Consider the following 16,681-nt stretch of genomic DNA (forward strand, 5'->3'; position numbering starts at 1 on the left):
ATACTCTTGTGACTCTAAGTGATTAATTAGACTTTTATGACTTTTTTGTTAGACTATTCAAACAAGTGACAGACAAGTGACATCAGACTACAATTTGCTAAGCAGGTGTGTCTATGAATAAACTTTAGTCTTCTGAGGGGGGTCCGTCTGGACACCGTCGGGCAGGATAGTGGGGCACATCCGTTGGGGATGACGGTTGTCTCTCCGAGGGACTAAAACGAACATGGTCGCAAGCCTCACCTCGGTTCTGGTGCTTCCTCTTGGGTTGGTGCCCGCTTTTGGTCCTCTGGCTGGGCCAAGAGTCCCGTTTTTGAGCGAAATAGTTAAAATATTTCTGGAGCTGTTGTTGCTCGCGACCTGCCAGCATGGCGGTCAGGCCCCGCCCCCCAACTCGACGTTTTTAACAAAGCTTAAAAAAAAAAAAAACCAATCACTATGGAAACTTTTTTTTCCCTTCAGATTAGAGGCAGTGCTTATACCACAGGGATATCCAATCTGGAGGGAAAAAACAGGCAGGCAAATCTCCAAACATTTAAACCCTCCCCTAATTACCTCCTTTCCCATAAGTAGCAGCTCCTCCTGATCATACCCAGTTCTTTGCCTGCCTCCGGCAGGGGAGGTTAGACAGGAGGTTCTCCAGGAAACAGGTGAGAAGGGCTGAGGCTCTGGGGGCACTGCTTCCTTCATGTCCGGGTAAGTAGCCTTTAACACGCCGGACGGCGTGGTCCCTCAAGTTTTATGTTGCCGTCTAATGCCGTGCCAGGTGCCGGTCTGACGAAGGACGCAGGCGTGCGTCGGCTGGGAAGTCCTGCGGTGGAACGCACACACAGGTTGCGTTGCGTTCCACTAGGGAGTCGCGGAGCGCTATGCGCATGCGCAATGCGAACCTTGATTCAGGCGCCAAATTTGAACTGGGCGTTCTCTTTGGTTTCAGGACTTATATGAGCATTTACCAGCAGCAACCTCTGTTTGCCAGGAGCTCTCAGATCGGTTGTAAAGAGTGTTATCTCACCTGCCCTCCAACACACTCTCAGGCCATTTAAGGTAAGACTGATTAAGTTTTTAATTAAATGGGTCCTAGCCTGAATCGATAAGGAGAAAAATTTGATTGTTTTCCCTTTTTTGTTTTCTCTTTTCAGTATGTCTAATCCGGAAAATTTGGATAAAGTTGCTGAAAAGGGGAAATGTTCATCTAAAGCCAAGCATTTAATCTGCTCTGTGTGTAGCCAACCTATGCCAGATGGTTATAAAAAGAAACTTTGCTCAGTGTGTTCTAAAGAAGCTTCAGAGGAAGCAAAAAGAACAGAAATGTCTACTTTCCTCAGCTGGTTGCAACATAGTATGCAGCAAACATTTGTGGATATGCAGTCGGCTGCATTACAGTCAGTCCAGGCCTCGGTTGCCCAAGATTCGCAAGTTGTAAAACATGCTAAGAAAAGACTGAGATCTTGGGAAGCTTCTGATACTAGTTCAGTAACTAGTGGTTCTGAGTATGAGGAAATTTCAGGTGGTGATTCTTCAGATGAGGAGTTTGCCTTCCCAGATGAAGCAATTGGGAAATTGATTAAAGAAGTGCAGTGCATTTTTGGAATTGAGGAAACAGGGAAAAAGTCCAAAGTGTTTCCTTTTCTCCCACAGATTAAGGAATTGATTTTAAAAGAGTGGAAATTCCCTAGTCACAAGCCGTTTCTGTCTAGACATTTTAAAACTCTTTTTTCCTTAGCATCGGAACAAGACTGTAAGCTGGATACGGTCCCTGTAGTGGACGTTCCTATTGCTCAAATCTCTAAGAAAACTACTTTACCGATTGGAGACACAAGCGGGCTCAAGGATGTCATGGACAAACGCATTGACTCCTCCTTAAAAAAGTTGTTCATATCTTCTGCAGCCCAAGCTAAAGCTTTGATTACGGGGTCATCTGTTGCCAAGGCCCAAAGACTTTGGTTGGAAGAACTAGAAAAAGTTTATACGGGAGAAACTAAGGAAGACCCGGTAAAGCTATTAAAGAATATCAGGATGGCATCTGATTTTTTGGTAGATGCGTCTGCAGAAAGCCTAAAAATTTCGGCCAAGAGTATAGGTACTTCAACAGTCGCCAGAAGAGCGCTTTGGCTCAAAAATTGGTCAGCAGATACAGCATCTAAGAATTCACTGTGTGACCTATCCTTTGAACCAGGAAGACTTTTTGGTTCAAAACTGGATGAATTGTTAAAACAGATGAAGGAAGGAAGGAAAGCTTTACCAGAATCATTTAAGAAGCAGTTTAGAAGACGTAAAGCGGAGTCGCTTCCCTCATTTAGAAGTTCCTTTCGTAGAAACTATTTCAGGGGTCAGCATAAAAAAGCCTTTGATTATAGGAAGAAGGAAAGATTTTCTGACAGAAGAAATAAAAAGTTATGACGCCAGGCCTGTGGGTGGAAGGCTGAGTCACTTCCTAGAGCACTGGAAAGGAACAACATCAGATCGCTGGGTTCTCACAGTGATAAAACACGGATACGCTCTAGAATTATCACAAGCCCCAATGGAAATGTTTCTATGTTCCGAGGTTCATTCTCTAGAGATGGAGCTCTCTCTGATGCGAGAAGTATCGACTCTATTACTGAAAAGAGTGGTGGAAGAAGTTCCTCTCAAGGAAAGTTTTCGGGGCACCTATTCAAGACTTTTCTTGGTTCCAAAGCCAGATGGTTCGTTCAGACCCATTTTAGATCTAAAAGCCGTAAACAGGTGGATTATCAAAAAGAAGTTCCTCATGGAAACAATAAAGTCCGCTACTCTGCTTATTCATCCAAAAAGTTGGTTTGCGTCCCTGGATTTAAAAGATGCCTATCTTCATGTGCCCATAGCAGAATCCAGCAAAAGTCTTCTAAGGTTCGCTGTGTGCTGCCGATCAGTAATCAAACATTACCAGTTCAGAGCATTACCTTTCGGCCTGTCATCAGCACCCAGGGTATTCACAAAGCTGCTAGTAGTCGTTTCAGCTTTTCTAAGAGGTATGGGCATCTGTCATTCCGTATTTGGACGACTGGCTGTTGATTGCAGAGTCCCAAGGTCAACTACAGCTAGACCTGGGGACAGCGATAGAATCGCTAGAAAAGCATGGCTGGCTAATAAATTTCAACAAATCGGAACTAGTGCCAGTTCAAAGGATCCAGTTCCTGGGTCTGATTTTGGATTCTATCGCAATGAAGATATTCCTGCCAGAAGAGAAGAAACTAAAAATCAAGCGATTAATTCGGAATCTCAGAAGAAAAATTGTGTTTTCAATCAGAGAAGCCATGGGCTTACTGGGTCTGTTTACAGCCTCAATCCCGGCAGTCGGTTGGGCAAAATCCAGAATGAGACCTCTACAAAGAAACATTCTGCAAGTCTGGAATCGACAGGAACTCGGCCTGGATGGGCTTATGAGGTTCAACAAGCTAACTTTGAGAAGTCTGCAGTGGTGGACATCTTCTCGATTCCTGCACGAGGGTCTGTCATTCCGGATGAAGTCCTTCACTATAATTACGACAGACGCCTCTGCCCTGGGCTGGGGGGCCCATCTGGGAGACATCAAGAAGCAGGGGTCCTGGCAAGAGAAGGATATGAAAAATTCCTCGAACTTCAGGGAATTAAAGGCCGTGTGGATGGCACTCTTGGCATTTCAGATGCTTATCAAAGATCGACATATTCAAATCCGCTCAGACAATCGAACGACAGTGGCATATTTGAACAGACAGGGAGGTACGAGATCAACAAAGTTAGAAAGCCTTTGTTCAATGATCATGCTGTGGTCAGAAGTGCACCTGATGTCAATTTCAGCAGTTCACATTTCAGGGAAATTCAATGTGGTGGCAGATGCCCTGAGCAGGCATCATTTGAAACAAGCAGATTGGTCCCTGTCATGCAGAACTTTCAAGTTCATCACAGACCGCTTCGGTGTTCCGGAGATAGATCTGATGGCTTCCAGAATGAACAGGAAGACAGGACGTTTTGCATCCCTAAATCCAACAGACAGGCCGGATATCATAGATGCCCTGTCAGTTCCATGGAAGTTCAACCTGGCTTATGCCTTTCCGCCAGTAGTGCTTATTCCCAGAATACTTCAAAAAGTAAGACTGGAAAGTGTACGTATTATCCTTATCCTTCCATGGTGGCCAAGAAGAAGTTGGTTCTCGGTTCTCCTGAATTTTCCAGGGGCCACATTTTGGAAGCTCCCACTTTCAAGAGAAATACTAGAGGACGCCATGGTGCCTCTGCCGACCCTTCGAAGATTCCATTTGACGGCCTGGTTTCTGATGCCAGATTCTAGAGAGCAACGGTCTGGATACTGAAGTGATAAAGATCCTGTTGGCAACTAACAAGGAATCTACTTCAAAGATCTACGCTAGAATTTGGAAGATATTCTGTCAGTGGTGTTGTAGATTTAAAGTCAACCCTGTTTCCGCATCCATCCAGAAGATTCTAAGTTTCCTTCAGATGGGATTTGCTAAAGGTCTTAAACCTGCTTCATTGAAATTGCAGGTTTCTGCCATCAGTTTCTTCTCCCTCAGATGCTTGGCCTCTAATATTCTGATTTCGAGGTTCTTCAGAGCTCTAACTCGTTTGGTGCCCTATGTTAGGGAAACCTATCCTCCCTGGGATCTTAACTTGGTTCTTTCAGCGCTTTGTGAGCCGCCCTTTGAACCATTGGAGGAAGCTTCCCTGAAGATTATTTCGTTAAAAACTGTCTTTTTGGTGGCTATTACATCAGCTAAAAGAATTTGTGAGATTCAAGCTCTTCGGGCGAATTTTCCTTTTTTAGTTTTCCATCAGGACAAGGTGGTTCTAAAGCTCGATCCTTCTTTTATACCTAAAGTTTTTTCGGTTTCGAACGTCAACCAGGAAGTGGTCTTACCGACTTTTTGTCAGAATCCATCTAATGCCTTGGAAAGCAAATTTCACTGCCTAGACGTAAAGAGATGTCTTTTACAATACCTAAAATCTACGGAATCCTTCAGGAAGGATAATAGTCTTTTTGTCCTATTCAGAGGCACTAGGAAAGGCATGAAGGTTTCGAAGAGTTCTCTGGCTAGATGGCTGAAGGATTGTATTCTGTTGGCTTATTCCAAGAATGGCATGGAACATCCAGGCCCTATAAAGGCCCACTCTACTAGAGCGGTTTCGACGTCTTGGGCTCTCCGAGCAGCTGCATCTCCCTCTCAGATTTGTTCGGCTGCTACTTGGTCCTCTCTCCATACTTTCTCAAGACACTACAAGTTGGACATACTGGCCTCGGAGGATGCTGCTTTTGGGCGCAAGGTGCTTCAAGCTGTAGTGAAATGAACCCGCCCTCAGGATCTGCTTTATTATATCCCTGTGGTATAAGCACTGCCTCTAATCTGAAGGGAAAAACATAAATTTTACTTACCGTAAATTTCTTTTTCCTGAAGATTAGAGGCAGTGCTACATTCCCGCCCCTTTTTTCTAATAAACTCAGTAATTTTGCAGCTATTTGGCTTATGTATTTTCTGGGTATGATCAGGAGGAGCTGCTACTTATGGGAAAGGAGGTAATTAGGGGAGGGTTTAAATGTTTGGAGATTTGCCTGCCTGTTTTTTCCCTCCAGATTGGATATCCCTGTGGTATAAGCACTGCCTCTAATCTTCAGGAAAAAGAAATTTACGGTAAGTAAAATTTATGTTTGTTTTTTTTTTACATTTGCCCTAGAATTGCTCTTTTATTTTGCTTAATGTCTGGTGATTGTATTATACACTGTAACATCTTGTGTTTACTACTGAACTGACAATTCCCAGAATGTATTTATTATATATTATGTATTTTGATTAGTTGAGACTATTTGAATAATGTGTCCTTAGTGTTAATCAATTCTATTTTAAAAAAGAAAATCCAGCGCACTCCCTTGTCCACGAAACAGCAACTTCGGTGCTGACAGATTTTGTTAGTTTTTTTAAAAACACCTAATCTAGGCAAAAAATTATGGGGGTTTAGTTACATTATATGATCATACATTGCAAAAGCCTGCCACAGCGTCAATGTACCCCATCTTTGGCAGGTCCTACTCTAACAACCTAATGTCTGCTTCATGAGCTACTTACTTGGGGGAAAATTCCATCTGGAGTTCTCTAAAGTACAAATGCAAATGCATGTTCAGGTGAATGCAGCCAGCTCCCTGGTTTCTCAAATCAATTACATTTTGAAATTTAACAAGACCAATTTAAAATGGAAATTGAGTAGAGTGTTAGCGTAATCCTTTTTTGTAACATGCAAAAAAATGCATTTGCTCCAGACTAGTTTTAATGAAAATGGGCACATAGTTGTTGTATTCACTCGGACATTGGTTTTGCGAGTTAGGAGGCAAGGAAATAAAAACACTGTAAATTCAAGTTGTACATATATTTACTTTACATTCGTGTGTGGTAGAAATAGGGACTCTATAGGCATCAAATAAACGTTAGCTTTAGGAAACAATTGGGGTGTATAGATCATGAACATGCAGTCTCAAATACATGTTGCTCAAATCTCTGTCATGTAGGCGTTAAATCACTTTTGTTTCTGTTTATGTAGCCCTAGCCACACCTCCCCTGGCTGTGACTCACACAGCTTGAATGAAAAAAAAAAAGTGCTTTCATTTTCAATCAGATGTCCACTTGCTCTAAAAGTTTTTATCTCCTGCTCTGTAAATCGAACTTTGATCACACAAAGGAGGCTCTTGTAGCCAGTAGCAGGTTATTAATAAAGCAGGAGATATGACATTCTAAATTTCAAACAGAAAGTGCAGTAAATAATGTTTAAACATTAGATGTCTCTTTACAGGAATTCTAGTGAATTGAAAGTCAAATTTAGGTAAAACATGCTGAACTGGAAAAATAGTCACAACCTGACCACTTTAGCTTACATTTTGCAATTCAGTTTTGAATTGCTGTCAACTATCTCATCTCCATCCAATTTACTGCTTGCTCACCTAATCATTCTTGATTGACCTTTTTGCTCTTAGTTGACATATTTCTACCTAGCTCTTGCCAGCCACCATATAACAGTATCCTGTTTCTCCATCTCATCCCTTTTTAAGCAATAACCTTTACTCACATTTCCACTCTCTCAGACAGAGATTTTGTGATTTCCTAGAGCAGGCATAGGCAACCTTCGGCACTGCAGATGTTTTGGACTACACCTCCCATGATTCTTTGCCAGCATTATTGGGGATGTAGTCCACAACATCTGGAGTGCCGAAGGTTGCTTATTCCTGTCCTAGAGCAATGAGTGGTTGTTAGTGGCATGACCTCATGGCAAAACAAGGCTCTTATGTTGACTGGCTATAGAACTCAAAGGAAGAGAAGGACAATAGTAGTTGAGTGGTGTTCATTGTGAAGCTTTGCTCTGATAGTGGATAGGACAATAGGAGCAGTAATGATTGTTTTTTGTAAGGGGAATTGTTCTTTCGCATAGTAAGTGTTACCAATTATAGAATAAGAATGCATTTGAACTGCTATATGCTATATAATAATGGCTATGCTATATAAATGATTTGCTCTTTTCTGCAGGATGTGTTTCTAAAGTATCGTGGTCCCTCTTTTGAAGTTCAAGTTGGTCTTCATGAGCTACTTGGTCATGGAAGCGGAAAGCTTTTTGTACAGGTCTGTAGTTCAGTTTTCTCTCAATAGAAATCATCATATTGTCTTTTTTCCAGCATTGTAAAACTGCTATTCCGTGAGGGCGCAATCGCATTTACAGTGGCTTATCACAACTCAGTATGTATACTTTCACTTTCATAATACCATTGGCAACCAGTCATAGATACAAGCGCGTTACTGTGATACAGAGTTATCGCATTGTACCATGATATCAAAAAATTCACCCACTGTATCACTGTCTGCCTCTGTACCGTACAAATAAATATTTGTATGATTTATTATGGCCAACAGAGCTACCACTCTCATAGCTCATAACTATACACAGCACACTGTGTATGGCAACACCCCACTGTCTGTATCAGCTGTCGGTTTTACAGAGACAATGACATCACACATCAGTATCTGATACTGTGGAATATTATTAAATGTATGATGATGCACACTACTGTCCATCACGGAGACCCATACAACTAATGACATCGCACACCACTCTCTTGAGTTAGCTTTATTACCAGGCCAGTGGTGTGTGTGTTGCCATTGTGTTAGCTTCATGTTTTACATAGTTAGACAGGGGTGTGTGATATTATTGAGTTACTTGTATTACGTTGGTAATGACATTACACTCCACCTCAGAAAAGTGTAATTGCTATTATAACATCTGCTCTTTGGCATGCTAAAACATACAGATAACACTGTTAAGATCTAAACCAGTTACTTAATCCATTAATCTTAAACCGTAACGTGTGTGTGTGTGTGTGTGTGTGTGTGTGTGTGTGTGTATATATATATATATATATATATATATATATATATATACATACACACTTGCACTGTCATATAAAATTGCTACAGCATCATGTATTGATTATTGACAAAGTGATGTATAATTGCTAGTGTTTCCTTAAAGGAACACTCTAGACCCCTAAAGTGCTTCAGCTTGCTGAAGTGCATTGTGTGTGAAAAGTGTGTACTTTTTCTTTTGAAGGGACACTCTAGTCACCAGATCAACGATAGCTTAATGTAGTTGTTCTGATGAGCATAATCATTGCTTACAGGCATTTTCATGCAAACACTGCCTTTTCAGAGAAAAGGCAGTGTGTTTACATTGCCCCTAGGGACACCTCCAAGTGGCCACTTCTTAGATGGCCGATGGAAGTTCTTCCTGGTTTAACCCCTTAAGGACACATGACATGTGTGACATGTCATGCTTCCCTTTTATTCCAGAAGTTTGGTCCTTAAGGGGTTAATGCTGCACAGTATTCAGCACTGCCGTTCAGCGTCTCCACGCTCTGCATGGGGACGCTGAATTTTCCTCATAGAGATTATTATTATTATTATTATTATTATTATAGCCATTTATATAGCGCCAACAGATTCCATAGCGCTTTACAATATTTTGATAGGGGGATGTAACAATAAATAGGACAAGTACAAAAAAACTTACAGGAACAATAGGTTGAAGAGGACCCTGCTCAAACGAGTTTACAGACTATAGGAGGTGGGGTATTAGAAACATTAGGACAGGAAATATCAAGTAGGAGTTAAGCAGAGCTGGAAGAGAGAGCAAAGCACTGTCCCATAGGAGAGAGCAAGAGACAGGTATGTAAGGTAGAGATTACTCTGGGAGGCCATAAGCTTTCCTGAAGAGATGGGTTTTAAGGCCCTTCTTAAATGATTGAAGACTAGGGGAGAGTCTGATGGCAGTAGGCAAGCTATTCCATAGGAGAGGAGCCGCCCGCGAGAGGTCCTGCAAGCGCGAGTTGAGCAGCGGTCAGGAGGTGGTCACAGACAGAGCGGAGGGTACGAGGAGGGGCATACCTATGGATCAGTGAAGAGATATAAGAGGGGCACTCAAAGAGCACTTTGAATTGACTCCTATAGGATACAGGGAGCCAATGTAAGGACTGGCAGAGGTGTGAGAGGACCGACTAGAGAGGTAAATCAGTCTAGCTGCAGCATTCATTACAGACTGTAGCGGGGCAATACAGCTTTTGGGGAGACCAATCAGGAGAGGGTTACAGTAATCCATGCGGGAAATTACTAGAGCATGGACAAGCTCCTTGGTAGCATCTTGCGTAAGAAAGGGGCGGATGCGGGCTATGTTTTTGAGTTGGAGCCTACAGGACTTGGCAACAAACTGGATGTGAGACTCAAAGGTGAGACCAGAGTCAAGTATGACGCCAAGACAGGGGATAGACTTATGTGGATATCACTGACTTGAAGGGAGAGCGAGAGAGGAGGATCAGTATTAGGAGGAGGAAAGACAAGGTATAAGTCGACCCGAATATAAGTCGAGACCCCTAATTTTACCCAAAAAAACTGGGAAAACGTATTGACTCGAGTATAAGACTAGGGTGGGAAATGCAGCAGCTACTGGTAAATTTCTAAATAAAATTAGATCCCCAAAAAATTATATTAATTGAATATTTATTTACAGTGTGTGTATATAATGAATGCAGTGTGTGTGTGTATATAATGCAGTGTGTCTGTATGAATGCAGTGTGTGTGTGTGTGTGTGTGTGTACGAATACAGTGTGTGTGAATGAATGCGGTGTGTGCGTGTGTGTGTGTGTATGAATGCAGTGTGTGTATGTGATGCAGAGCCTTGGTGGGGGGTGGGCATTTTTATTATTATTTTTTCATTGTTATTTTAGTTATTTTTTTAAATATTCTTAATTTTTTTATTTTATTTTAATATTATTTAAATTTGTATTTATTTATTTTCGTCCCCCCTCCATGCTTTTTAGCTGGCCAGGGAGGGGGGCTCTCATTCCCTGGTGGTCCAGTGGTGTGTACTGTGTAGGAGGGGGGCTGGCAGCGAGCTGTTACTTACCTTTCCTGCAGCTTCTGTCAGCTCCCTTCACCTCCGTTCCGGTAAGCTCAATTCTCCTCCACTGTAAGTCTCGCGGTCTGACTGGCGAGCGGAGCTCTGACCCCGTGCCTCTCGCGAGACTTACAGTGGAGGAGAAGGGAGCTGACCGGAACGGAGGAGAAGGGAGCTGCAGGAAAGGTAAGTTACAGCTCGCTGCCAGCCCCCAACAGGACTGCCGGGCTTGTAATGAGTCCGGCGGTCCTGGTCTGTATTATAGCAATGTAAGTTGCCATAATACAGACATTGACTCGAGTATAAGTCGAGTGGGGGGTTTTCAGCACAAAAAATGTGCTGAAAAACTCGACTTATACTCGAGTATATAAGGTAAGTGAAAATGAAACCATTTTTTTCATGCAGACTGTGTGAGTCAGGGCCAGGGTAGGTGTGACTAGGGAAACATAGAAGCATAGAATGTGACGGCAAATAAGAACCATTCGGCCCTTCTAGTCTGCCCAATTTTCTAAATACTTTCATTAGTCCCTGGCCTTATCTTATAGTACATGGACAGGAACAACAGGTGGTGGACAGGTTCTACTTTCATTGTCCAGTGAACCACTTATCAGTTATTTGTTTTTCAGGAATGCATTCATGGTAAAGTTTGCATTTATCTGTGTTTTGTTTTGCAGGATGACAAAGGGGCATTTAACTTTGATAAAGAGCATGTTATTAACCCAGAGACTGGGGAAACGGTGAGTGATTTGTGGCTCTGTGTTCTTTCTACTTCCTGTTATTTTTCCACTTTCATGTATCTCATGCTCTTTCCACCACATTTTCTCATTCATTCAGTTTGATCTTTTGCTTAATTATTTCTCTCATATTATTTCTCCCCTTTTCTCCATTTTTAAACTCCTCTTTATTATCCTTGTCCTATTTTAGGTAAAAAGTTGGTACAAGGCAGGTGAAACATGGGACAGTAAATTCTCCACAATTGCCTCAACATATGAAGAGTGCAGAGCTGAGTGTGTTGGGCTGTATCTTTGTGTTAATGAAGAAGTACTACGGTATGATATATGCAAACCTGGGGAAATATACTACTGAAATAAACCATACTTTTCTAAATGTCTCTACACTCTGGTTTATGCCTGATTGCAGCACCAGGTTTCTTGGTCCCAATAATGGACTAGTAGCTGTCAAACCTCTTTTGTTCATTATAAAGAATTTATTTTATAACCCCAGCATGTGCTCCATTTTTTTTCTCCCCAAAAATATATACATACACAGAGTACTTTATAAAATTACTAGCCTTCCCTCCCTTCATTCCCCTACATCCCATTTTCCTATTCTTCCGCTCCCATGTTTCTCTCTTCCCTCAGCTATTTAATCCATACTTCCCTCATCCCATATTCCACATCATTTTTTTTTCTACTAGAACATATATCTTCTATTTATCAATGCTCTTGATCTTCTTTCATTATTAGCATCCTGTATTTTGACCACTTTCCACTTCACCCCTTTCTTCACTCACGTTTTTCCTCCCTTTACCGTTTCCTGTTACTCCACTATACATATTTAGCCTCTATGTTTACAACATATCCCAACTCCCAAACTTAGAAAGTGTGGTTGCTGTTTCCCCATCTCAGCTGTTAATACCATTCCTGGTGTTTGGTCCTGAAGACCTGTTAAACACCATGTGCAATGTAGTTATGGGTTGAACTGAATATGAAAAAGGCTTAGAGACCAACTTTTTTTTTTTTTGCCCTCTTAATCATATATTGGTGTCAAATTTTGCTATATTATTAAAGTACATAATACTTGCCGGAGGGATCCAGTTGCTTGTCGCATACACCGTAGTTTTGTTTTGTCCATCCCCTATAATTGCTTTCTCTTAGATCATCTTCTCTGTACATCTGTCTACAGGATATTTGGACACGAAGGTCAAGAAGCACAGGATGTGTTGTATGTGAACTGGCTGAATATGGTCAGAGCAGGACTTCTTGGACTTGAGTTTTATACACCAGAGACAAAAAAATGGAGACAGGTATCTATATGTGTTTATATGTGTGTGTAGTTTTTAGGGGTGACTATGGAGAAATTAGAAAACATTAGCTCAGTGGGCTAATTAATAGAATCTGTTCAACCCTTGGGAGTCGCAGGTTTAAATCTCGGCACGGTTGACTCAGCCCTTCTTCCTTCCGAGGTACATAAAATGAGTACCATTACATTGGCTAACAGAGTATGTGAAGTTGCTACTTTTAAAGGAGCAAAAGTTGGGAATAAATTAAAGCAATGAAAAACGCAGTTCTGCCAGTTCGGAGAAAAACATTATATGAAAAAATATTAAGTAGTAAATCTGAGACTAAAAAAATACCATATCTTTTTGGCAGTTTTTATATAATTTATAAAAGCATATCATGTGTAGTGGAAGTACAGTCTACTTTTATACATCATTTACTATTTCTTAGAATAGTGCGTACAACCATGGCCCTCTGGTTTGATGCCTAGCAGAGACATTTCTGCTAGGCAGCAATTGACAGAGGATTATGGGAATTTCCAAACAGCAGCCTAGAGCTAAAGACTTAGAGAGGCTATTAGTGATCCCAAAGTCACCTCTCCAAGGTTTAACCCCTTAACCCCTTAAGGACCAAACATCTGGAATAAAAGGGAATCATGACATGTCACACATGTCATGTGTCCTTAAGGGGTTAAGGACACATGACATGTGTGACATGTCATGATTCCCTTTTATTCCAGAAGTTTGGTCCTTAAGGGGTTAAGGAGGTAGTTGGAATGTTACACATTTCTAATACCGTATGTAATTAAACTTTGCACTCACTTAAACAAATGTCTCTCTCCCAGGCTCACATGCAAGCTCGTTTTGTTATTCTTCGGGTTCTTCTGGAAGCTGGACAAGACTTTGTCACGGTCTCTGAGAAAGTTGGGGCTGATGGACGCCCTGATGCACAGGTGACTTTAGACAGAAAGAAGATTCTAAGCGTTGGCTTGCCAGCTATCCAGTCATTTCTGCGGAAGCTACAGGTAATTCTAGAATTAGACTTTTGAAACTATGCTATTCTAGCATTGGCGTGATCAGCGTTAACATTAGAGCAATCATCTGGTATTTGGTAAATGCCATTATGGTACCTTATCTTGATTGTGTGAACTCATTAGCACTGTTTGGAATGTGAAATATACCTCCCCCTACCCCCAAAAAAACCTCTTTCCCTCTATAATCTTACTTCACACCTTCTCTTCCATTCTCATCTTCAACTGTTTTCTTCTATCTATCTCTCATTTTCTGTTTTACCTTTTTCTATTTAGGTGTATAAGGCCACAGCAGATGTAGACCGTGCCCGGGAAATGTATGATGGATACTCTGCAGTAACAGACTCTGATCCATACCGGTTCCTCACTCTACGTGACATTGTTATCTTAAGAAAAGAGGAACGTAAATCGTTTGTGCAGATAAATACCCGGCTCACAGGTTAGCTATACATTTGCATGAGACAGAAAGATAACATGTCATTAGCAGAATAATATTGATGTGTGTGCACCTTTGCTATAGACTTCGGGTACAACACATTCATATTCTACCATAGAGAAAATTTAGCAACTACAGAGTGCCAGAGCCAAGAAATTTTAGATGGCATCAATGCACTCACTCTTGCATGATAACTGATTCTGCATAACCATGTGTGACGGAGCTCCTACACTCCAACTGAGTACATCCGCCAAGTCGGCTTCTTCGCTGCCACAGGGGACTTTGTAGTACTTTAGACCCCGTCTCCGAAGCTTGACTGGAGTCTCTCAGATGAGATAAAAAACACCATATGAAAAAAACATTACGTAGTGAATCTGAAATTAAAATCTGAGATTATAAAAATGCCTTTCACCGTACCAGGCTGTAGCTCTCCTCTTCTAGGCAGTAATTGTCCCCTCTGCCTTTCACTCTTCAGCTCCTTACCCAGGCAGGTATCCAAACCTATGCCTGTAATGGGACCAGCTATTGCCTTTACAACTTGTGCCTCTAAGGCCTAGCACGTTTTGAATTTTCCCAGGATCCAAGGACCAAGCAGCCAGCTAACAGTTGCGACAACTCTGTTACTGGGATTCCTGAATAAATCAACCAGAACACATAGTTTAAAAAAGAACCAGCACTTAGCTTTATTTTAACTCCGGACTAGCCCATAAGCGCATAACATTAAAGGAACACTTTAGGGTCAAGAACACAAACATGACCATATAATGTTAAAACCACCATGTAGCCCCCCCGGCCTCACCTGGAACCCCTAAATATAGCAAAATCTTACTTTATTAATTATGCTCCCAGTGATGGTGACTACCGTCACACCATGTATCATGACACTCCTGACAAGTCATGTGCCCGATTGTAAGAAAAACAACAAACTGCACTGTATTGTGACAAAATATATAGTAACTACATAGTAGTTAAGGTTAAAAGAAAGACTCAAGTCTATCAAGTTAAACCTTTAAACACATCTTTTTACGCTATATAAATATATATATCTCCATATTAAATCAATATTTATATAAATAATGTGCTCTGGTATTTCTGTGTTCATTATCCCATATCTTATACCTTGTGAAAAGGCAAAATGTAATCCCAGGTAACAGTGCAGTATAAGACATACAGAACCGTATGCTCTATTATAACTGCATGGAGCTGGAAGACTGATATAAAGATAGTTTTGGTGCACAAATGCTGCCTCTCTTCTCTGTGAAATGTTAACATTATAGATTCTGAGACACTAGAGGCACTTCATCAGACTTTTCAAAAATGAAGGTCTTTATGGTCTTCGTCTTCATGCCTAGGAGGATGACATGTAACAACGTTAATGGTTTTCATAGAGAAGCATTAGATTCAGTCTTTATCTATGAGAAGCATCTGATTGGCATAGTGCATGATTCCATGCATGGACCATTGGTCTCCAGTAGGCAGAGCAGCTGCAGGGGAGATCCTGTTCTGGCATTGTAATAAAGGTAAGATACTACAAATAAAAATAAATATATATATTTATATAAATATACAGGGGGTTTTGTGTTTTCTTTTACAAAATAATTTTTTTTTTGCTTGTTCTAGAGACAATCTCGGACATGTCTGTGCATATATGTTGTTTATTGGCTTGTATTTAGTACTGTATTTGTTAGCATTATTTGTTTTTATATTTTCAGGTGACACCGTGGATGTTCTGCAGTATGAAAGCAGCCCCACAGGTCTGATCCTGTCAGTTGTGCAGAGATTTCCTGATGATGAGGATGAATTGGAAAGAGAAATATTGGAACTGAGCTTTGCTGATGCCCACTTCTGGGAGAATCAAGGAAGCCGATAATTAGGCAATATAAAGCAATATGTGGTGTCCTGCAGCCGTTTGATAAAATGGATATAAGATTCAGTACTCTGCAGGGCCTAAAGATATATGTGTCTTATTATGGTTATGGTGTGCAGATATCTGGTATGGGAAGTATTGGTGATGCTTTGCGAGCCTATGAGACAAATGTTAAGAAAGTAGTATAGCTTATATGACATGTAGGCTGTGAATGTGTTATAATAACCCTACTATGGATCTGTGAGCACAAGGATGAATTGAATTATTTACAAAATTTGTGGGTTACAGAACAGTGTTCTGCTGGTCGCCTTAGCAATGGTCAGATAAACTGGATTAATTCTAAATAAAATGACATTACCAAATCTATTTTTCAAAAAGTGTATATTTTCTTTTTTAATTTTTTATGTGAAGTCAAAACCAAGACAAATCTATCGGTTTAAAGAGTTTGTGTAAGGGTTATGAATGCATGTGATTTATACTGGCACCTCTCCAAAACAAACTATTGCCATAACCACTGTTCCGTCCATACTGCCTTTGGAAAACACATCTTTCACGTCACGTGATAATATGCAAACAGGGATAATCACTAAAGTGAGAATTGTTGTGAATTCTTTCATTTGTAATTTACTTTGAATTCCCAACAGTTTTCACTTGATAAATCTGATAAAAGGTCAATATATATATAAATATGCTTCTATCTATTCTTGAATTTAGTTTGCACAGTGGGAAGTTTAATGGTGAGCAAAAAAACAAATTAAAACTATATTTAGGGGACTCTAGTTAGCGAAAGGAACAACTGTTTTGTTAATACACCTTGTATTGTACACTATAAGGAACCAACACACATGATTTTTTTTAAAATAAATATGTAGAAATAAAAAATGTTAAATCACCCAATGGTGATACTAAATACA

General features: G+C 40.7%; 1 protein-coding gene across 2 annotated transcripts in view; it reads left to right on the forward strand.

Moving 5' to 3' along the window:
- The window catches only part of DPP3 (dipeptidyl peptidase 3), a 43,636-nt gene extending 27,503 nt beyond the window's left edge, over positions 1-16,133 (forward strand). For both annotated transcript variants that reach the window (XM_063437551.1, XM_063437552.1), the window contains exons 12-18: positions 7,521-7,613; positions 11,109-11,171; positions 11,359-11,483; positions 12,340-12,460; positions 13,279-13,458; positions 13,741-13,903; positions 15,613-16,133. In XM_063437551.1, the coding sequence (XP_063293621.1) occupies positions 7,521-7,613; positions 11,109-11,171; positions 11,359-11,483; positions 12,340-12,460; positions 13,279-13,458; positions 13,741-13,903; positions 15,613-15,770 (903 nt within the window). In that variant the 3' untranslated portion in view covers positions 15,771-16,133. The remainder of the gene's footprint in view (positions 1-7,520; positions 7,614-11,108; positions 11,172-11,358; positions 11,484-12,339; positions 12,461-13,278; positions 13,459-13,740; positions 13,904-15,612) is intronic.
- The last annotated feature ends 548 nt before the right edge of the window (positions 16,134-16,681 follow it).

This window comes from Pelobates fuscus, chromosome 12, assembly GCF_036172605.1.
Source record: "Pelobates fuscus isolate aPelFus1 chromosome 12, aPelFus1.pri, whole genome shotgun sequence".
In the NCBI taxonomy this organism is placed as follows: Eukaryota; Metazoa; Chordata; class Amphibia; order Anura; family Pelobatidae; genus Pelobates; species Pelobates fuscus.